The sequence below is a fragment of the Eulemur rufifrons genome, chromosome 4, assembly GCF_041146395.1.
Source record: "Eulemur rufifrons isolate Redbay chromosome 4, OSU_ERuf_1, whole genome shotgun sequence".
In the NCBI taxonomy this organism is placed as follows: Eukaryota; Metazoa; Chordata; class Mammalia; order Primates; family Lemuridae; genus Eulemur; species Eulemur rufifrons.
This window is the reverse complement of record NC_090986.1, coordinates 65491680-65515950: the sequence shown is the minus strand read 5'-3', so window position 1 is coordinate 65515950 and position 24271 is coordinate 65491680. Positions and strand designations below refer to the sequence as shown.

Sequence of the window (24271 nt, the reverse complement as noted above, 5' to 3'; positions counted from 1 at the left end):
CAAGTATGCAGTTCTCTGTCTTTTGTTAGAGATTGTTAGAGAACAGAGTAGTAAATCAGATTTGGTCAAGACTCCAGTCATATATTTTCCTCCAAAAGTATTCCTTTCAAAAGTAATGTCCTATTTGGTGTTCAAATTAGGTAGTTTATAAAGATAAAAATGAAATTTAGTAGTGTATTCCTGAACCCTCTTTCTTTTTTAAAGAATGCTTTTTGAAATAAGCATCCTTCTCCTGGTATTGCTTGTGTTTATGCTGAAAAAAATGGAGGCGAGAGATCATATGATCTAATAACTGTATTGATGAGGTGTAGAGTGGTGGTAATCAAGCATGCAGTAAAGACTACTCTTGTAAAGGAACTTTTTTTGACAGTGAATATTCTTTTGAAGAAGGAAAGATGGTTTGAAGATATGGGTGGATTTCCAAATTTTTCTATAAACAGTTGATTCCTTTATCACTAAAATGTAAATCTTATGTAAATAAAAATTGGCAGTTCTCTTGTGGTAAGTTTATATTTTTAAGAGGGTGGCAATTTCAGCCTGGCCCTTTTCTCCTTTGTTGTTTGAAATTTTTCATCAAAGGTGTTAATTACAGATATGTTAGGTGGCTGAGCAAGCAAAGGCATAGGTTAAAAAAGAAATCTAGGCCTGGCGCGGTGGCTCACGCCTGTAATCCTGGCACTCTGGGAGGCCGAGGTGGGCGGATCGTTTGAGCTCAGGAGTTTGAGACCAGCCTGAGCAAGAGTGAGACCCCATCTCTACTAAAAATAGAAAGAAATTATACGGACACCTAAAAATATATATAGAAAAAATGAGCCGGGCATGGTGGCGCGTGCCTGTAGTCCCAGCTACTTGGGAGGCTGAGACAGGAGGATCCCTTGAGCTCAGGAGTTTGAGGTTGCTGTGAGCTAGGCTGACGCCACGGCACTCACTCTAGCCTGGGCAACAGAGTGAGACTCTGTCTCAAAAAATTAAAAAAAAAAAAAAAAAAAGAAATCTAACACATGGCAAGAGCAGGAAATGGGAAAGCCACCTTTTTTCTGGCAGCTGAGTGTTGTGTTGTTCCAAAGTATCATAGCAACTGTACAACCAAACCAGTCTACTTGCTTACAGAATTTTAAGTGTAGTAAGACTAATTTGACAATAGATGAAACAATCTGTCAGCTACTATAAAGTACAGAGTAATCAGTTGAACACTATTGCTGTCCTATCTGCTCATGTGAGATAAAGACACCCTATCACAGAATAAAAATACTTAATTTTCCCACCTTGTTTAGAATTCCGATGAAAACCTTATCTTACAGTTGCTCTCTACTCTGCCTTATTTGTATCAGGGAATCGGACATTCCTTTGAAAGTCCATTAAGTGAAGTAGACTTTCAGAGAATAGTGTTTTTGTTCCAGTCCTTCAGTTTGGTTGAGAAGAGGTAATCAAAGTGGGGACAGGAAAAAAGGTGGCAACTAAATTTACAGAAGAAATCATTACCTTCTAGCTATGAGAACAGTCAAATAAAATAAGGCTTGCTAGGTGAGGTAATGGCTGCCTCATTTTTAACACATAATTCATGATTTGGCCACTGACTTGCTAAGAGGATCATAAGAAATTAAGACAATGTATATCTGTATATCTTACTTCTGCCATGACAGCTCGTGGTAGATAAGAAGTCTGGGGAGGGGGAGTGCTTTTCTGCTCCCAGTAATTTTTTTTTTTTTAAATATAGATTTACATCAGGTTTTCATGGAGAAATTTTTTTATGGAATACAGAAAAGGGATCTATTTGCTGTCTATCCTCAGATATACTGGCAGTTTTCCTTTATTCAGTTCCTCATCTGTTGCTTTTACATTTTGTATACTGCAGGTTCCCAAGCAACTCAAATTTGCAAACACAGCTATGGATACACTATTTGCTTTATAGTCACTGGGAATCTAAGTCTCTGGTTTTTGTTATTCTTCCCTCCTCTACATTGTTTGATCATATATAACTAGCAACATTTATGGTTATAGGTTGATTTACAAGTTCTTTGTAAGTTTGTGGGTGATAGTTTGAAGCTAGGGAAGAATGAGTGGTGAAGAACTGATCACTTTGAACGTGGGAGGGAAGATATTTACAACAAGGTTTTCTACCATGAAGCAGTTTCCTGCCTCTCGGTTGGCACGAATGTTAGATGGCAGAGACCAAGAATTCAAGATGGTTGGTGGCCATATTTTTGTGGACAGAGATGGTGTTTTATTTAGTTTCATCTTAGATTTTTTGAGAACTCACCAGCTTTTATTACCCACTAACTTTTCAGACTATCTGAGGCTTCAGAGAGAAGCTCTTTTTTATGAACTTGATTCTCTGGTTGATCTCTTAAACCAACACCTGCTACAGCCAAGACCTGCTCTTGTGGAGGTACATTTCCTAAGCCGGAACACTCAAGCTTTTTTCAGGGTGTTTGGCTCTTGCAGCAAAACAATTGAGATGCTAACTGGGAGGATTACAGTGTTTGTAGAGCAACCTTCAGCACCAACCTGGAGTAGTAACTCTTTCCCTCCTCAGATGACTTTACTTCCACTGCCTCCACAAAGACCTTCTTACCATGACCTGGTTTTCCAGTGCGGCTCTGATAGGACTACTGATAATCAAACTGCAGTCAGGTATTTTGTACTTTGAAGTATCTCTCTTCTATGCCAGTTCCTGAAGTTTTCCCTCAAAATTGAAAGTTCCTCATGCCTAAAACTTTTCTTGGAAAAAATGATTACTCAAAATTATGTTTTGGGGTAACCAGTGGAGTTGGGTAGAATGACCAAATATTTTCCAAACTGAGATACCTTTCAGAGTGAAGGAGGATATTGTTATTATGTGGACCAATAGGAATAAACCAAGAATGTCTAGGGAAAACTAGGACAATGGTTGTTCAAATTATAGGAAGAAATAATTTTATAGATTACATTCCTTTGCTAATAAATTTGACTTAGAAAAGAATTGCATTATTTTTTCAAGAAATTCTTTTAGTGACTTGAATATAGTAAAGGCTTGCTCAGTAGTTTCTCCTGATTTCCTTACACATTATGTGTATTTGTTCTTTCAGTCCTTATGATTTGACTACTGATTTTTCTTCATCCGACTTTATTTTTAAACACTTTTAAAGGCAGATATACCTCATGGCAAATTTGGTACATCCTTGGCTCTTACACAATTCAAAATATTGGAGTAGGCTGTCAGAATGTTAAGGACAGTTGCTCCTGAATCAATTATTCACTTTCTCCCTCTATTGTTCTTGGCTGGACCCTAAGGCTGATTTCCACTCTGCTGTCACAGACATTTTTTTCCCCTTTAGAAATGTCTTAATGCTGTCCTACCATTATTTTACCAACTGTGAAAGCTGGCTTTAATTTTTAGGAAGGAAAAAAAAAGCCTGCATGTGTTCTTTATTGATAGCATTTAAAATAAAATATACTTTTTGGTTAGGGTAGACAAACTTTAGGATACTTCAACTTAAGCAGTAACCATCAGGAAGGATACCAGCATCTGCTGCTCTCACAACACTCCCCTTGGTCTTGCTTACCAACTGGAGATCACTGGGCAGTATAACTGAGTATGACAATTCTTAACTTTTTATACTTTATAATTTCCTGTGCTTCCAAAGAGGTTGAAATGTCATTTTGGGAAAAGAGCCAAATTAATAGGGTGATTATGAAGAAAACCTAAGACCTTATTTTTATCTCAAACTGTTTTAAGATACCTCAGGGCACAACTTTATTTTTATTGGTGGAATGCTTAAATAGAAGGAAATGATCAATTTTTTTGTTTTTAAAATTTGATTAATTATGACCTCTTTGGGGATCACTTTTCAAAAAGTTAGAAACTCAAGGAAAAATGGTGTTGATTTTAAGAAGAAACATACTTGTTACAAAGATGTCCTGGAAATACTATTTTTTTTTTTTTTTGAAACGGAGTCTCAGTCTGTCACTGTGGCATCATCATAGCTCACTGTCACCTCAAACTCCTGGGCTCAAGGGATCCTCTTTCCTCAGCCTCCTTAGTAGCTGGGACTACAGGCATGCGCTACAACACCCGGCTAATTTTTCCATTTGTAATAGAGACAGGGTCTTGCTGTTGCTCGGATGGTCTCAAACTCCTGAGCTCAAGCAATCCTCATGCCTTGGCCTTCCAGATGCTAGGATTACAGGAAAAAGCCACCATGCCTGACCTACTTAATACTTCTTAAAAACCATGCAGTTGGAGAAAGTAATTGTAATTTTGAAAAAAAGGATTAGAAACTAAAATTGGTATATTCCTCTGTATATATAGCTCCAAATGGTTTCCCCCTTTTTAAATTAAGTATCTGTGTTTTAAACAGCACAAAAATCTTCTTTCATCTTAATGTGAGGAAAGTATTATATTTAAACTTCCACAATAGATAATTCCAAAATCAGAACTATTTTTAAAAATTGTTTTTTGCGTCACCAAATGGTATTCTTTTCAGTTGTTTGAAGTTCAGAATTTTTTCCATCCCATAAATGTGATTTTTTATATAGTGCCAATTTCAAAGTAGAGATAGATAATCTGAATAAAGTGACATTATGGGGATCTCTGGTGACTGGGATGAAAACTGCGGCCTTAAGTGGCCCACCTTGAGTATATAACTGCCCAGTTAGCAATCATTTTTATTTTTTGCACGCTCCCTGATCTGAATCTGTTTATTCAGATGTTTTTGGAAGGTGGAAAGTGGAGAAGTAAGCCTGAATGACTCCTAATAGTCTGGTGTATCATTCAGCTTATTCAGTATATTCCATCAGTATGTTTTACCACTCTAAAATTTTGTTAACCTAGCAGGTTGCTCAGATGTTATCTCTCATAATACTAGAAATACTTGGCTTGCATCCTTCAGATGGCCATTCATGTGATACCACGTTATCAAGCTCAAGTTATGGTCACAGAATTTTAGAATCTCTTTGTTATTCTATCTGACTTCTTTTTAAACTGGCTCAAATGGAAAAGTGTAGCTGCCTTTAAATTTTTTAAATGAGTTTAGATTTTCTGTTTCCCATTGGTTTCTTTTATTCCATCTGTTTCTTGTGCCTTGAAATCTTTTATTTTTCAATTTAGCCTCATGGAAGCAAGTACTTTAATTAGCTCAGTGATTTCTTGTAAGTGCATTCTACTTTGTTACCATGTACTACCTGTACATATGTACAATTTGTATCTTAATTCTTTTATGAAATGTGTAATTTTTTTTCTCTTTGACAAATGTTTCTAGGCTATACAATCAAGATCTGGGATTTGGGGGCAAATGGAATGATTTACTAATGTTAAAAATCTGCTGTAACGTAATAAACGTTTTTTTAGATGTGCTTTGTAGTTTGATACTTCTTAGATTTTACTATTCAATAGTTTTCTTTGCCTGGAGTGAGTTTCTAAATGTGAGCAACAATAACCACTCTATTTCAGTCATGATCATTAAAAGGAGGTTAGGGTTGTCTCCAAGCATCTTTTTATCCCATAAAACTACAGACAGTTTAGGTTTCTGACTGGAACTAATCTAAGTTAGCCTTTTCTTCACATCTTATAAATGGTGGGAGGACATGAGGAGCTAAAAACATCCTTGATGGCAAATAAGGAAGGAGTAATATAGTTATATCTATGCAGACATGTTATGTTGAAATTATTAAAACCAACATGTAGCCAATCTGAAAAGTTCAGATATATTTTTCTTGAATTATGTGTATATATAGTGCCAAATGGTTTCCCCTTTTTTAAATTAAGTATTTGTGTTTTAAACAGCACAAAAATTTTTCATCTTAATGTGAGGAAAGTATTATATTTAAACTTCCACAATAGACAACTCTGTAGAGTTGCCCAGGGAATAGAAGATAATTGCTTTTTCCATTCCAGAGGCTTTTTGACCAAGTTTTACTCTTCTGAAAATGGACAGGTATAGAGTAAAAGATGACAATAAAATCTTGACATTTTATGTCTTTAAAATTTCACCTAAAAAATGTATTTGATAGGAATAAGTCACAAAAGAAAATTCATAATGTCAGTTGCTAATAGTTGGTAAAATTAGATTGGGGGAAAATTCTAAATGTATAGTGTTCATGAAAACAATTCATTAAATGAATTAATCAATTGAGTAAAAGTAGTAAATTCAAAACAAATAAATTATACTATATGAAAATTAAGACAATTTAATTTTGATCAAATTGTTTGCTCCAGAAAATAATTTCTCAATGAAATTCATCAACGTTGGATATATTTCTAAATGTAGAATCAAAATGACTTTGGAAATCACAGCAAGGTCTCTATTTTCAGTATCCAAAATTACTGATTTGGATTTATAAATGAAGTTTCAAAAAAAAAAATCCTGAAAATGGTATGATGCCTTTGAGGTTATAAGTCAAATTTATGTGTGTAGTTTTGCCAGCTATTAATGGGATGCTTTATAATTAAACTTCTTTTTGTGTGTCTCAGGTATGTTTCTATAAAACCTGATAACCGAAAATTGGCTAATGGAACAAATGTCCTCGGCTTACTGATTGACACTTTATTAAAAGAAGGCTTTCATCTGGTCAGCACCAGAACAGTATCCTCTGAAGAAAAAACTGAATGCTATAGCTTTGAAAGGATAAAAAGCCCTGAAGCACTCACCATGAACAAAACACTGCAACCAGAGACTACCATCCTGCCAGAGCAATCTCAGAAAATGAAATGAAGTTGTCTGTTCTCTTTCAGGGAAATTGCCATTTTCTTGTTTGGAAATTCCATACTTAGGGCATACATGTTAGTTAGCCTAACTTTATGATTTTATCTCCTACCATGTCACCTCTGGGCAACAACAGTGCTTAACACATTGACTGCCATGTGAGCTGTATTTAACTCAGGCTAGTTTTGAGCCTGGGGCCTTGTGAAATAAAACCCTGCAGTTGGTTCATGAAAATCTTACTTGTTGATGTTCTTATTGTTACAATTAATATTGATAATTTAATTCTTTTTTTTTTTTTTTTTTTGAGACAGAGTCTCACTCTGTTGCCCAGGCTAGAGTGAGTGCCGTGGCGTCAGCCTAGCTCACAGCAACCTCAAACTCCTGAGCTCAAGGGATCCTCCTGTCTCAGCCTCCCGAGTAGCTGGGACTACAGGCATGCGCCACCATGCCCGGCTAATTTTTTCTATATATATTTTTAGCTGTCCATATAATTTCTTTCTATTTTTAGTAGAGGTGGGGTCTCGCTCTTGCTCAGGCTGGTCTCGAACTCCTGAGCTCAAAGGATCCGCCCACCTCGGCCTCCCAGAGTGCTAGGATTACAGGCGTGAGCCACCGCGCCCGGCCCTGATAATTTAATTCTAAAACGTGGATTAGGTTGCATATAACTCATGCACAGAAAACAATAAAAAATAACAAATAAAAAAGGATCATTTTGTTTTAATAAAACACCGTGGCCCCAGGGAAAAATTTTTTTTTCTAGTGTGGCAGTCAATGTGTTAAGCCACACTAAACTTTAAACAATTAAATTAAACTTTAAACAATTCTGTGCACTTGGTTTGCACCTGTTCCTTCTACCTTCAATACATCTTTCCCTTTCTTTTTTCATGAACACTTATGCAGCTTCCAAAAATGGGCTCTATAATCAGACTGCTTATTTCTAATCCCAGCTAAGTCATGTATTAGCTATATGACTTGGGCAAGTCATTTAACCTCTCTGTGCTTCAACTTCTTCATCTAACAAATGGTGGTAATAAAGATACCTTTTCATAGGATATGTGAGGATTAAAGGAGATAAAGTAGTCCATGCATTGCCTGGCACATGGTAGGCACTCAGTAACTGTTAGTGATGATGATGGTGATACTGATGATGAAAATGATGGATAGCCCACTTTTAAATGCTCCTATTCTGTAAGGCACTGCTTTCTTCCTTTCCTAGACATATTAATTCCTAGGCATTTTTCCTATATAGATTTATATACCATCATAAGACTTTTTTTTCTCAATTGAATGTTAACTCCTTGATCTTACTCAATAGTTTTTAATGCTATTATGTATAAAGTACTGTCCTAAACACTTGGTGAGAGCAATAGTACCTCTGTTACTAATCGGTACCTAAATCTGGTGAAAAGCTTTGGAATAACCTCTGCCAACATTTAAACTACATACATACCTTGACCTAGTGGTTCCTCTTGTAGGTGTTATATATCTGTCATTTTACACAGTAGGACAAACACCTAGATGAGCAATCACTAAGTCAAAGAGCATCAAGATTTTGCACATAGTAGGGTTAAAAGTTGTTGAGTAGAAGCAGTTGAGCACCATTTTTTAAAGTACAATTAATTCAATAAAACACATCTGTTAAACATCTGTTGGACAGTATACTAAAGTTTCAGGATTAAAGAATGAGTAAGACAAAAATATTTATTCTCAAGGAGCTTATGTTCAAGTGAGAAAATGCATCATCATAACAGCAAAAGATTAGAAATAAACTCAAAGTTCAATACTGAACAGGTAACTTGAAGGATTGTCAAGATATGTTACAAGGGGGAGGGAGTAAAACGTACAGAACAATGTATAAAGTGGAAAATATATATACAATTTCCATTTATGGAAAAATATATATGCACATTTTCTTATAAATGCATAGAATTTTCAGCAAAGATACAGGTTACCTGTGGAGAGGGAACTGGGTAAGGGGTTTAGGTGTGGTAGGAAGACTTACTTTTCATCAGACCATGTGGATGTATTATCTAATTAAAAAAAAAAAAAGGAAGAAGCCATATATGAAAGATTGCATGTGTGTGTATGTGTGTTGGGGACACTATTATGGCATAGTGTGGCTTATTTTCTCTCATATTTTCTCTGACACAAATTTTACTCTACCACCCTTCCTACCACTTTCACAGGAAGTAAAGAAGTTGAAATTTCTAGTAGTTACTTATAAATTTGTGTACTAGCTTGTGGGTAAGATTAAAACATTGTTTTCTAAGAATACCTCAAAAGGTTATATATAACTGAAAAGTGCAGAATACTTCAAGATCAGTAATGTTAAGGTTAGCAACTGAAAATCATGGTCCAAGTAAGAAAAAATGCTGTAGGTTTTTTGTTTTGTTTTTGGCACCACTCATCCTCTATTTTCTGCAGAAAAGCCAACATAGGGTTTTTTGTTTGTTTGTTTGTTTGTTTTGTTTGTTTTTAAACAGAGTCTCACTCTGTTGTCCTGGATAAAGTACAGTGGCGTCACTATAGCTCATTGCAATCTCAAAGTCCTGAGCTCAAGTCATCCTCCTGCCTCAGCCTCCCCAGTAGCTGGGACTACAGGTGCATGCCACTGAGCCCAGCTAATTTTTCTGTTTTTAGTAGACATGGGGTCTTGCTCATGGTCAGGCTGGTCTTGAACTCCTGACCTCAAGTGATCCTCCCACGTTGGCCTCCCAGAGTGCTAGGATTACAAGCATGAGCCACCTCTCCCAGCCAACAACATAGTTATTTTAGCGTAAAGGTTTTGTGATGATGTGTCTGGTCTGGTTTCCTTGCTAGCAGTATACTCTAGAGCATAGTATTTCTATTTTAAATTTTTGGCATGTATATGATTTAACTGTTTGGGTATAATTGGCATGGTGTACATGTAACACTGCTTAATTCTGTATAGTGCTTTGCTAATTAAAATTGATAACTTTAAAAAACACTGAAGCAAAAAATATTGTAATTACAGTTTGGGGAAGAATAAGACAGGAAATGTTTAAACTGCTATTAATGTGTTCTCAGTCATTCACATTTGTAGGAAATAATTTTGAGATTAGAAATAAGATGTTCTTTGTAATGAACTAATAGAAATATATTACCTATGGGAACATAGTACACATAACATACATTCATTCAACAAATATTTTGACATCTATGTGCCAAATTTTAGTCTTAATACTGGAGATTCTTAGAACAAAGAATAAAAAAATTCCTGCCCTTTTAGAGCTTACCACAAATACATTTCATAACATAAATTAAAATAACTTAAGCCTTCAAATAGTTTCTCAAAAGTCATGAGTTCACAATATGTAGGTTTTTAGGGGATAGATTACTACAACTTAAGAAAATATATTATTCTTTAGGGAAAGGTTACTTTCAGAGTGGGTTGAGTTTCTTATTTTAGTAAATATTTCAGCGATTATCTCATCTGGAGACATATCTGTCAGTATCATCTCAGTAAACCTCTTGTGTTCACTCCAAAATAGAGTAGGACACTGTAACTGGGATATTAAAACATGCGAAAAGAATTAAGTGTTGTTTTAGAAAAGGAGGCAGGCAAATGTAGTCTGAAGTAAATGGGGGTAGGTTAGATGCATCATAGGCAAATTAAAATCTCTTGCCAGCTTTAGGAGAAAACAAAAAGACTTCAACATTTTCATAAGGGCACAACTTAACTCTTTACCTTCTTGACTAAATTAATTTGTCAATATTATTTTAAATTATAAGAAAATAATGGCAGAAGCTTGTCTTGGCCAACCACACTGAAAATCTTGTTCTAATAAATTATATATACCTATATCAATCTATTGAATATACACAGCTATGAATCATCACAGTGGCACGTTAAGGCTTGTCAGCCTAATGGTACCATCAATAGTTGACTGAGGTGATGGATATCCTAAATACCCTGACTTGATCATTATGTACTCTATATGTATGTAAAAAAAATCACATGTACCCCATTAATATGTAGAAATATTATATATCAATAATAAACAATTGGGCCTCCCCTATTCTCCCACTTCTGTTATGGTTGTTTCAGTTTCTATCCATCATTCACAGTTTCATTTCTGATAAGGCACCAAAGATTTTAGCTTATGATTTTTTTTTTTTAGTATTTTTTTTTTTTTTTGAGACAGAGTCTTACTCTGTTGCCCAGGCTAGAGTGCCATGGTGTCAGCCTAGCTCACAGCAACCTCAAACTCCTGGGCTTAAGCCATCCTACTGCTCCAGCCTCCCGAGTAGCTGGGACTACAGGCATGTGCAACCATGCCCGGCTAATTTTTTCTATATATATTTTTAGTTGTCCTTATAATTTCTTTCTATTTTTAGTAGAGATGGGGTCTCGCTCTTGCTCAGGCTGGTCTCCAACTCCTGACCTTGAGCGATCCTCCTGCCTCGGCCTCCCAGAGTGCTAGGATTACAGGCGTGAGCCACTGTGCCTGGCCTAGCTTATGATTCTTGCATCTCATAATTTACCTTACAAATAACTGGAAGTTTTCCCTACAAAGATTTTCTAAAAAGAACTCTAGTGTTCAATTTTACTCTTGGATTTAATATATAAATAATAATTACAAAGAGTTCTAAGGTTATGGTAGAGTCAATTAATTTGGGCTACTTTTAAAATGTATTTGAAATCAGGAGCCTGAAGTAGTATAAAATGACATGAGAAAGCAGTTTGAGAAATATATGGTTTAGGGAACCATAATCTGTTTCAAATTTGTCTTGTATACCATTTACAACTGACAAACTTGAGCTTTGCTTTATAAGCTTTTGTACTTATGATACTCTATCAAATAATAGGAATGGTCATATCACTATCCTATCACTAGAGTGATATATCACCAGACATGTGCTGGGGTTTTGCTCTTATCAAAAAAAGATTTGCTAAGAGCACTCTAAACCTCCTATATTCTATTGCTATTTTTCATCTGTGCTAGGGAAGTTGACTCTAAAGCGGAAAGTTTAGCAATGTCAAAGCCACTAAGAAGAAATTTTCAAAAAGAAATTTAGGAAATTTTATTACCTTCCTGCAGCCAAAGAACCCATAGGGGAGAGCAATGTTAAAAAACTTACTCTTTTGAACAAGATGTTCAAGAAATAAAGAGAAGAGATGAAAATATATTACTAAAAATACTTAAAATTCTGGAATATCAACAACCTAATAAAAAACACAAATACCCACCAGAACTACACTTCAAGAATTATTAGGCCTTTTATTGGGCCTATTAGAGATGAAAAGTTATGTACAAACTTCATCAAAAAACTCATCATCTAAAATGCCTTAATATTTATCTAAACTATGAGATAGATCCAACCACAAAAGTGTTTTCATGGATAAAAAGCTAAAATCCTACATGGGTGAAAATAGGAAATGAAAATTAAGCATAGCACAGAATAAAAAAGGAACTAAACATGCAGCAAAATAAATAGGACCTTGCTCCCCAAACTAAAACGTGCCCAAGACTTATCTAACCATACAGGGCTTTTAGGCAGGCAGTCTTCTGCACCTTCAGATTTCACACCAACACCTCAAATTCAGAAATCACTAAAACTAAAGTCATTTGTTTTAATGACTTTTTACCATATTAATTGGGCAAAACATACCAAATACCAACTGTTTCTATTTCATGTAATTTTCATCATTTTACAACACTTCTGGAAAAAAATGTGAATTTCTTTCATTTCCCAAATAGACAAATAGGAGAGGTTTGTCCTACCCTTTTTGTACCACAATGTCTGAGGTTCCATGAATTGTTTTAAGATGAGGACTGGTATTGTGCTGTATAGTGTTCTTTATATTCCCCCATAGTGCTGGGCATCTGACAGGCTCAAGTGAACTGAAACATTAGGAAAGCTATAGTCTCAGTGAATGGAGACACTTGGAAAAACAAGATTTATAGTCGATTCAAAGATGAATGAGGGTACTCTTATATAATCCAGTCTGAAAGAGTTAATTTAAGTTATAGACTACAGAAAATACCGCTATTTTCTGTTAGAAGTTTATTTGGGTAATGCTACACTACAAGTAAGATGAAAATGTAGATGGATATAGGAATATAAACTCATTGCAAATTACACAAAATTATACGTTTAAGCACAGTAAAAATAGCCCAGCCAAAATTGGAATATACATAATTTGCTAATAAAAATGTACTGCTACAAGAGAGCTTGGCAGTTAAGAAAACATTGAGAATACAAGTTCCGAATGAATGTCAGATGACTATAATTCATATTAAATCTTCACTTACCTCTATATTTTAGAAGTCATGAAAAAAGCAGAAGTTAGCAGACCAGGCACGTAAGTCAGATGTAACTACGATTGAAATATTGATAGAAATGTTCCCAGTTCTGGATAACCCAACTTGAAGTTCACTGAACTTGGATTAATCAAGTGGTTTAAGAAAATGGTCCAAAAGATTCTGATATATCCAGAAGACATATTACTGAGGTTTTTAAAGGCTATTTTGAAAGTGCAGATTAACATTTTAGCTTCCCTTACATATCATCAAAATAAAACATATTAAAAATCCAAGATGCAGGATAGTATGATATTTCTGTCTAATGATGGGAGGCTATTTTTCATGGCAAGTAATAACTGAGTAAAGTGCAAAATATTTTGACTTTATAAATAGGAATCCTACAAAACAAGGTTTTGCTCCTAGAAAACCAAAATATTTGCTTGTAATTAATTTTTAAAAAATCGTTGCCTTGGTCACTTTTAAATTTCTACAATTTAAGCAGTGCTAAATTCCTTTTTTTTTTTGGCTAATAGTTTTCTTTAGAAGCAAACCCAATTTAGGGTGAGAAAAAGTTTCAGACTTTAGACAGAACCTTCATTTCCTCTTAAGTGTGTTTCTCTATCAAAACCAAGTATTCAAATAAGGAATCTCAATTATCTAAACCTATTTTTGGCCATCTTCCGGAATTTCTTGTTAAATCTCCTTTGAAATGCCACAGTTGCACTCTTGGAAAACTTGTCTTCCTGGTTTTCAAATTTCTGTTTATTATTTCAGCTCTTTAGCCAGAATGCCAGCTCTTTGTGCTGCACTGTTTCTTGAAACTGGAGACCAGCACACTTCCCCCAATTCAATTACTTGCCTTTCCATTTGAGAAACTAAAGCCTTGTCAATTTTATAAAGTTTTAATTGATTTTATTTGGGCTTTAAGTTCTCAATTTCATTCCCTTAGTTTAATACTAGGAAAGCGCTTTGTTTTATTAAAAGGAAAGCTAAGGGTCAAGAGTATTAACACATTTTAGTCACTGACCCTAATAACTGATAAAAGTGTAGGGATTTTCTTACAGACACAAGCTTGAGATACTACACTAGGGAAAAAAGGGAGAGTTTTAATTCAATTTTGGAAATGTTTAAGATTATATACCTAATGAAATAGCTTATTTACATAAATGTACATGTGTTTATATATACATTTTTAAAAAGTGATCCACTGTCCTTCATAAAGAGCTTCAGTCAGCTTTTCTACCCTTATCTGCTTTATGTAAATAACTGCCCAATTTCCCTCTCCAGCCTGACTTTTACATAGAATTCCAGTTCTGTATATCCAGTGCCCTTAAATCAAGGCATTTCAAACTGAATGCCTAAATATCACCTTAAATGCAATATTACAAAAATGAGATGCAACATCTTCCTCTTTTAAACTGGCTTCTTAATTGTCTTTCTTTTAGTGATAACACCATTGCCTTCCAGTATAGAAAATGTGTAAATTTTTACACTTCCCTTCTATCCAACCCATGATGGTATTCTACATATTTTTCCTTTGAAATATCTTATTCTTTCACTTCCATTCTCATGCCACTATTCTGTTCAGGTTCTCTTCACCCCTAGATCAATTATTACAGTAGTCACATGCCCAGTTTCCTTGCCACCAGACTATTTCTTAGAAATTTCTGTATATAGCATTGCCACATTTAACTTCCAGAAAGTCAACTTCTATTATTTTGTTTCAAGAGGCTATAATGTCTCCCTATTCCTTGCTTTATCAAGACTAAAGTCCTCTAATTGGTTTCCTAGGCATAGGCAAAATAACTTTGTTCTAACTAGTTATCCAAATTCATGTAACCCTTGCCTCAGGTCATACGGCACAGATCTCAGGTTACTTTTTGGGGAACGTTGCATTCAGTTTTAGCTTAAATTCTTACCTACAAACCAAGAAAGTCCACTACTGGACAACTCAGTGCATCTTAATTTACAAGCATGCAGGCCACAAATTATAAAATGAAGACATTTTTATTGAGTCAGCAGAAACAACTGTCCAATTCCCCTGGTAAGACTCCAAAGTTACTTACAGTTTTGTGCTGAGGAGATCATCTCATGGGGCATTTATTGCCCTCTACTAAAATGAGCTGTTGTCAGGCACTCTGCTTTGTAGAGGCATCATCTATTTTCTGCTTCCAGTCTCAGTCCCTTCTCCACATGGTCTAAGAACTTGTGGTTTAATCAGTTCTCATCTTTTAGGGGGAGGGCAGTGGTGGTGACAAAATTCATACCTGGAAAACAGATCATAAAGCAAATAAATATAGAAGGGAAAGTGCTTCTCTATAGGAAGCATTATTTAATTGCTAGTTGAATTCCTGACTTTTGGCTACATGGTAAATATAACGAATATGTCAACCACCCTCAAAGCCAATACAAAACCAACAGCAACAACAGACTTTTCAAAAAATATAATTTATACATCAAGTTCTAGAAAACAGATATAAATGTTGTATAGATTGTATATAAATGCTCTATGGGTACATAAAAATAAATCTTTATCCCATTATAAATATGACTTAAAACAAATGTCTTAGCAGTGAACAAATGCTACATATTTGATGCACAATTGTCGTTGCCCTCTTAGATTTCTGAAAGTTTTGATGTGACTTGGTCTCTCATAAAATTGTTCAAGAAAGTTTATGAGAAAGCCTATTTCACTCAGTAAGGTGGCTCCAGTAAAGCTCAGACATTCAAAAGCATTAATTTTAGAGTTAAAGAATTATAGATGCTTAGTACTTGTTTTTGTGATTATGGTAATGGAGTTTCTTGAAAAGTATTTTTTAATGTAAGGACTTTACATTCCACTACCATCTCCGACCTCCTCAGAGATACACAAACAAAGGCCAAAAAATAATGTTCATAGTATTTCACACTTCACTGGAAAGCTTACAAATGAGCAATTAGATCACTAATGGCTCTGAAAAAGATATCAAAATTTCACAAGCCTGACTATTCATACGCATCAACCACAGGTTTCTGGCTTTGATTAAAAAAAAAAAAGACATTTTAAGGTACTTAAGACTTGAAGCATAGACTGAGGGGAGCTCTGATAGGTAGTAAAAGGTGGAGAACTTCTAAATTACCATGAAAAAAGCTGTGTATTTTTATATTTATCTAGCTGGTATTCAGCCTTTCCAGAATATACTATTTTATTATAAAGGTATTACTGCTAATTTTCAGCAATCAATGGTCATTTATCAAGCACCCACTATATTTAAGACACTATGCTAGGCTTGCAAAATATATAATAAAGAATAAGATAGCTCCTTCCCATAAGGCAGAATGTATTAATTGTTCTAAGTCAGGTACGGAAGCACAAAAGAGAGAAATAGTATTTTTGGCTAAGAAGGAAGAGTGAACTGGAAAAATTTCCTTGTAGTGGGTAGAGATCATAAGATTGAGTTGAAGAAGAGAGAAAGGACATTCTAGGGATAAATAACTTGGGCTAAGGCTTGGATGAAAATCAGAGGTTTGGAGAAGGATTATTTCTCTTTGGTTTAACAGCAGTATCATGGTGTTAATCCACAATCATTCCCATAGTAGTAAAGACAACCTTATCTAGGGTATATCTGACAGAGTACAAAATTTTGGCTATGCAACCATTTCCTCTCAAGATTGCTCACCTAATTTGCTGAGTTAAAAGCCACAAATCCCCTAATTGTTTAGAGTGAACTTGTGTTATTTAAAGCCAAGATTTCCTTCCAATATTTCTTATAAGTTTTCTTTCTTTTTTTCCCCAAAGCATCACACCTTGCCTCTTGAAGGACTGAAGGCAATCTGAGTACTCTTGTTTTGATTGTGAGGGTAATTTATGCAAAGGAAGGAAAATAATCTCAAACAGGATTATACTCATTTTCCTCCCTATTCCCTAATATCTACTCTCTGCCTTCTACTGTATTTACTTTACTCATTCCTAGTTGATTATGACTTAGTTTATGTTGTTTTCTGCACTTGAAAGTTATCATTCTTTCATTTCACCTAATCAATCTTATCCATTTTTAAGCCCAGCTCATCTTCCACTTCCTCTTAGAGGTCTTTGATGAGTTTAAGTCCACCTATCCTTTGAGCTTCTACCATACTTTAGCAAGACAGAGTTTACATTTCATTATTCTCTAGTTTTTCTTGTATGTTTGTATAATATTCCTATCTAGGCTAAAAGTTCTTTGCTGGCAGGGACTATCTTTTATAGACTATAGTGAAGTACTGGGCTTAGAGTAGGCCCTTAATAATAAAGATTATCTAACTTGAAAAATGCAAACAGAAAACTCTCAAGGCATTTAAAGTTGTATCTTAAGGACTATTTTTGATGAAACAAAACTATACTCATTGTCATTTACAGAATTTGAAACCTCAAATTATCACAACCCCAGATGATCACACTATTAAAAATTAGATTTTCATATGAATAAAACTGTCATACTCTATCACTTATTAATAACATAGCCACAATCAAAAGCAATCCAATCCCCTCTGAAACAGAAAATTTTTGGCAATAGGAGAGATTTATATAAGTATATGGCCTTGCTTATAACCAATAGATCACTACTGAAAAGGTTTGTAATTTGAATCCTTTAGCTGTGGTCCCCAACCCCCAGGCGTGGCCTGTTAGGAAATGGGCCTCCTGACCTCCACATCCCCCCTCACGACCCCCTCCCAATCCTCCCCAGTCTGTGGAAAAATTGTCTTCCATGAAACTGGCCTCTGGTGCCAAAAAGTTTGGGGACCATGGCTTTAGAGTATACATCTTTCAAATGTGTAGTGAAATTATGAATAATAATATAATTCTGTTCACTTTGGAATAAAGTAAAATTTTGCTTAAAGGAAACCAGAATTCTTCTAGTTGAATCTTTAATTAACCTGAATTAGTTACTTGCACTCTACTTTAAAAAAAAAAGGCATTCTTAAGAAAAATTGTAATCACTCTCCAGGTCATACAGCTTAAAACAGAACAATTCTTAAAAATTCTATATTATATTACATTACATAGTAGTCCCCCCTTATCCATATGGGATACATTCCAAGACTGCTAGTGAATGCCTAAAACCATAGATAGTACCAAGTTTTATATCTGTTTTTTCTTATATATATATGCCTATCATAAAGCTTAATTGAGAAATTTGGCAGAGTGAGACATTAACAATAATAAAAGAGAACAATTGTAACAACATGATGGCATCACTACTCCAGGCTTTGGGGCTACTATGAAGTAAAATAAGGGTTACTTGAACAAAAGCACTGTGGTCCTACAGCTGGGCATCTTATTTGATAACCACAATGGCTACTAAGTAACAGGCGGGTAACATCTACAGATAGATACACTAGACAAAGGGAAGATTCATGTCCTGGGCAGGATGGTGCAAGGGTTTGTCACACTACTCTGCCTCACAATTTAAAACTTAAGAATCACGTATTTCAAAAAGCATTTGACAAAATTCAGCACCCTTTTATGATAAGAATGCTTAACAAAATAGGCCTAGATGGGACTTACCTGAAAATGATAAAAGCCATATATGACAAACCCACAGCCAACATCATACTGAATGGGGAACAACTGAAAGCATTCATGCTTAGAACTGGAACTCACTTCTATTCAATATAGTGCTGGAAGTCCTAGCCAGAGCAATCAGACGAGAAGGAAATCAAGGGCATCCAAATGGGGGCAGAACAGGTCAAACTATCGCTCTTTGCTGACATATGATCTTACGTCGAGAAAGCCCCAAAGATTCTGCCATCAGACTACTGGAATTGATAAACAAATTCAGCAAAGTTTCAGTTATAAAATTAATGTACACAAATCAGTAGCATTCCTATATGCCAAAACAAACCGAGAACCAAATCAAAGACTCAATACCCTTCACAATAGCAACAAAGAAAATAAAATACCTATGAATATATTTAACTACGGAGGTGAAAGACCTCTACAGGGAGAATTATGAAACACTGAGGAAGGAAACAGCAGAGGATGTAAACAGGCAGAAAACCATACCATGCTCGTGGGTCAGCAGAATCAATACTGTTAAAATGTCTATACTACCCAAAGTGATCTACAGATGCAATGCAATCCCTGTTAAAATACCAACCTCATTTTTTTGCAAATCTAGAAAAAATAATTCTACGCTTTGTATGGAATCAGAGAAGACCCTGTATAGCAAAAGCAATCTTCAGCAAAAAGAACAAATTGGGAGGCATCAGTTTACCAGACTTTAAGCTACACTACGAGGCTACATTAACTAAAACAGTATAGTACTGGCACAAGAATAGGGACATAGAGCAGTGGAACAGAACTGAGAACCCAGATATAAAACCATCCTCATAATAGCCATCTAATCTTTGACAAAGCAGACAAAAACATACACTGGGGAAAATAATCCTTATTTAATAAATGGTGCTGAGAAAATTGGATAGCCACATGTAGAAGACTAAAATAGGATCTGCACCTCTCACCTCTCACAAAAATCAACTTGTAGTGGGTAACAGACTTAAACCTAAGGCATAAAACTGTTAAGAATTCTAGAAGAACATATTGGAAAAACTCTTATAGATACTTATAGGGAAAGAATTTATGAGGAAGACACCAAAGGCAATCACAGCAACAACAAAAATAAATAAATGGGACCTGATCAAATTAAAAAGCTTCTGCACAGTCAAGGAAACTGTCCTTAGAGCAAATAGACAACCTATAGAAAGGGAGAAAATATTTGCATGCTACACATCTGATAAAGCGCTGATAACTAGAATCTATATAGAACTCAGGAAAATCTGCAAGAAAAAGCCAACCCCATTAAAAAGTGGACAGAGGACATGAACAGAAACTCTTATTTTTTTTAATTTAAGCCTCTTTACAAAAGAAAGAAACTTTTCAAAAGAAGATAGACTAATGGCTAACAAACATATGAAAAAATGCTCAACATCTCTAATCAGGGATATGCAAATAAAAACAACAATGAGATATCACTTAACTCCAGAGAGAATGGCTTTTATCAAAAAGTCCCAAAACAATAAATGTTGGTGTGGATGCAGAGAGATAGGAACACTCATACACTGCTGGTGGGACTGCAAACTAGTACAACCTCTGTGGAAAGTAATATGGAGATACCTCAAAGAACTAAAAGTAGAACTGCCAGTTGATCCAGCAACCCCATTACTGGGCATCTACCCAAAGGAAAAAAAGACATTCTGTAAAAAAGACATTTGCACTAGAATGTTTATAGCAGCACAGTTCACAATTACAAGGATGTGGAAACAACCCAAGTGCCCATCAATACATGAGTGGATTAATAAAACGCGGCATATGTATAGCATGGAGTATTACTCAGCCACAAAAAACAACGGTGATCTAGTACCTCTTGTATTATCCTGGATAGAGCTGGAGCCCATTCTCCTAAGCGAAGTATCACAATGGAAAAACAAGCACCACATGTACTCACCATCAAATTGGTATTAATCGATCAACACTTATGTGCACATATAGAGGTAACATTCATCGGATGTCAGGCACGTGGCAGGGGGAAGAGGGCATGGGTATATTCACACCTAATGGGTGTGGTGCACACTGTCTGGGGGATGGACATGCTTGAAGCTCTGACTCGGATGGAGCAAAGGCAATATATGTAACCTAAACATTTGTACCCCCATAATATGCTGGAAAACAAAAACAAAAACAACCAATCACTTATTTCTAGAATTTTCCACTTTGTATTTTTGGATCACAGTTGACTGCATGTAACTGAAAACGTGGGAAGGCAAAATTGCAGATAAGAGGGGACACTATATAAGACTTAAAAATAAGATCTTTATTCATAAAATTTAACGATATCCTGCATACTCTTTATTAAGGCAAGAAAATATATTGAAATATTGCAATTTTTATTAAAAATGTTTTAGGAAATATTTAAACAAGGTTTAAAATGATTGTAAACTTTAGTTAACAAAATCATTCAGTCTTCCACATTGCTCTATTGATTCAATTAAATGTTTTGTCTAATAAAACTTTTAAAATTTTCTTATTTTCTTCATTTATGGTGCCTTTGCTTTTCCACGTTCCAGTGGGGGTAGTTTTCCTTTTTGTTAACCATGTCTCATACAGTCAAGGTGTTGATCTGGCAAAGGGTAAGAGAAACAAAGCTCAGATTTTTTCTATAATGGCAAAATTAAACATATAATTTCCAGAAGTATAAGGTGATATTAAATTTTCTAGTTAACAAGATTATTTTTTCCCCTCTGCTTTTGTAAGTAGCATGCCAGTGTACCAAATATTCATAAAATGGCTTTTTGGAGGCTGACTCTTTGAGCATGTTAATAATTTGAGACAAGACAAAGTCAAGTTCAATGTCTTAATTAAAATTTAAAGGCTTGGAAAGAGACAGCAACTTGCTTGCTTAAGGCCTTACATCTAACCTATAGCAGAGCCAACCTGCAAGTATTTGAATATGACCACACTTAAATTCTCTGAGATAGGAAGTTTAAGGTTCTGTTTACATTGTCATTCCTCTGGCAAATTTACCAAGCTACCTAAATACTTCTTTAGCATAATATTCACAAATATGAATTTTATGCCATATAATCTTTTATTCTGTTTTATTTCATGGCCTTCTAAAGCTGTGGAAAAGCTGTAGCTTTTCATACATGCTCAATTATTAGTAAAATGTATCCTGATAACACTGAAGAGACTAGCAACAGAGGAAAGTGCCCCTGAAGAAAGTGACTTATTGAATGAATAGCGGTACACACATTACTAAATGAGAATTAAGAAATGGAGGTTTGGTTTCAATGTCTGAGATTTTAAAAATGAGGACAAAGCAGCAGAAAATACAGATTCTCATGTGTAGAATGACCAAATTAACCCAATGAACACTTTAACTTCTAATTTATATTATTTACTTCATTTTGCATGTTATTTTTTAATTATTGTATGAATTTTTCAATGAATTCTAAGTTTTCTTTAGACATTCCTATATTACAGCATTTTTCCCCCATAGGAGCAAGAAACAGAATCAAAATAGTATAAAAAAATTATTTAATCTAAAAAATTTATTTCTATGAGAACTTTTATCTTTTGAAATGAGAGTAATTAAATATGAAAATATTGAATATTAAAAGCAAACACTGAAAACAGAAGGCTCTAAATTATAAAGTTGTTTATTGATAAAAGAATTTTAGGTCAGGCGCAGTGGCTCACACCTGTATTCCTAGCTCTCTGGGAGGCCGAGGCGGTTGGATTGTTTGAGCTCAGGAGTTCGAGATCAGCTTGAGCAAGAGCGAGACACCGTCTCTACTAAAAAAATAGAAAGAAATTATATGGAAACTAAATATATATATAGAAAAAATTAGCCAGGCATGGTGGCGCATGCCTGTAGTCCCAGCTGCTCAGGAGGCTGAGGCAGGAGGATTGCTTGAGCCCAGGAGTTTGAGGTTGCTGTGAGCTAGGCTGACGCCATGGTACTCTAGCCTCGGCAACAGAGTGAGACTCTGTCTCAAAAAAAAAAAAAAAAGAAAAGAATTTTAAAAATTCTGACTTACCTTTTAAAATCACCACGTTAATTAAATCATATTTATTAAATCATTTAATATTAATTCTAATAGATATTGGACATCTACTATGTATCAGGTATGTTTTCAGTTTAATGTTTTCCTTATATATGCAAGGAAATTATGTTAAATATATTAGATATCATAAATTATAAAATTATAAATTCTTAATTAAAATTATGAAAATTTTAGCAGCACAATTTTATATAAAAAGATTATAATACTGAGAGGAAATAAAACAAGATGAAAAGTAAACTTAGCTAAAAAAAAAAAAAAAAAAAAAGATTCTCAACTTTAGACCTCTCCATGGAAGGTCTAATTTGGAAATATATTTAAGTACCCAAACAAATGTAGAGTCCAGATGATTTCCCAATGCAGGGCAAAGCATCTGAATGCTATGGATTTAGGCAGGCAGGATCTAGAGGACTTAGTACCATCGGTGTGCGTGGGCAGGTAGAGCTGAGTCTGGGAAATCATCAAGAACACAAATGCAGTACTAGGAAGAGAGGTCATACCCTATGAACTCGATGGGAGAGATACAAGTGAAAACAGTTTTTTCATGAGGTAGAAACAGACAGCAAGTTGTAAGCTGCTGTTCTAGCTGGATTTTAACATACAAGCCAATATAAATTCATCAGGCAAAGCAAGGTTGCCTTGGATTTTGAAGTTGTCTTAATCAACTGTAGAGAAACCATAAGCTCAGTCAGACGAATGACAAAATGGAAAAAGTAGCCATTAAATACTTTTAACACTTTTTAAAGAACTTAATATTTTTAAAAACTCTAATCCTTGAGCTAGTAGCAAAACTAACTGTAATTCCTGACCTCCATGGTGCGTTCTTGTAAATTCTCAGAAAGAACATGTGGGAATGAAGTTTTAGTATGCTCAAGAGACTTTTAAGATTAACATCAGATACACTGTCAATGTTTCTCTTGTCCTTATTACCTAGGAGGTGAAATTTATTCCTCACCTAGTAAGTCATTTCAATGAGAAGTAAAGAGCCCTTACAAAGACTTCACACATGAAACTATATTCTGTGCTTAGCCAAGTACTGTTTTCATGCTTCTCATTTCTTTCCTTCTTTCTGATCCTTCGATGACATTGTGCTGATGATGATCTATAAATAAATTTGACCTGAGCCCAGGAGAATCCCACTGAAAACACAGAATTTCTGGTTCTGACCAATGAGTTGCTTTTAATTGAGGAGCCATACTAATATTGATATCAATGTATTTTATTTAATAAGGGAATTAACATATTACTGAGTGGCATGTGAGGTTACCAGGTCTATTTACCATACTAGTCAACAAATCAGCGGAGTTCACTAAGACAGTCTCTGGGCTCAAGCCTTTTAGGCTTATAGGCTAATAGGAGAGAGATACAGAAGCACATAATCACAGTATGATGTAACATAAGCAGTAATAATACCGAAAAGGGAGTTATTAATTTTTCACGTATGTGTGTATAAAGGGGAGGGTGTTGCCCTTCTGAGGTGATACATAAGAAAATTTCTGATGGCTGAATAGGAATTTCCTCTGCTACTTACAATTGCTCTATGATAGGCAAAATGAAATTAGTGATTATTAAACCTTGCTAGAAGTCCAAATCTTTAAACTGACATAAAATCTAATGGTATGTCTAAAATAAGTTTACAATTTGGATGTATTATTAATTTGGTTGGTCTACCTTTAGCTGTAAAGGGTATATTTTCTCTCCTAGATTTTGATGAGCATCTAGAGGGACAGTATCCTTATG

At 35.0% G+C, this 24271-nt stretch overlaps 1 protein-coding gene and 1 long non-coding RNA gene across 2 annotated transcripts in view; one reads left to right on the top strand and one right to left on the bottom strand.

Annotated features, from left to right (window-relative positions):
- Positions 1-1974: 1974 nt before the first annotated feature.
- KCNRG (potassium channel regulator) lies at positions 1975-6871 on the top strand. The gene is made up of 2 exons (XM_069467268.1): positions 1975-2634; positions 6452-6871. The coding sequence occupies exons 1-2, from the start codon at positions 2057-2059 to the stop codon at positions 6690-6692; spliced, it is 819 nt and encodes a 272-aa protein (XP_069323369.1). The 5' UTR covers positions 1975-2056; the 3' UTR covers positions 6693-6871.
- Positions 6872-14487: 7616 nt separating this feature from the next.
- The window catches only part of LOC138382717 (uncharacterized), a 48077-nt gene continuing 38293 nt past the window's right edge, over positions 14488-24271 (bottom strand). The window contains exon 6 of the long non-coding RNA XR_011233470.1: positions 14488-15219. This is a non-coding gene — a long non-coding RNA (uncharacterized lncRNA). The remainder of the gene's footprint in view (positions 15220-24271) is intronic.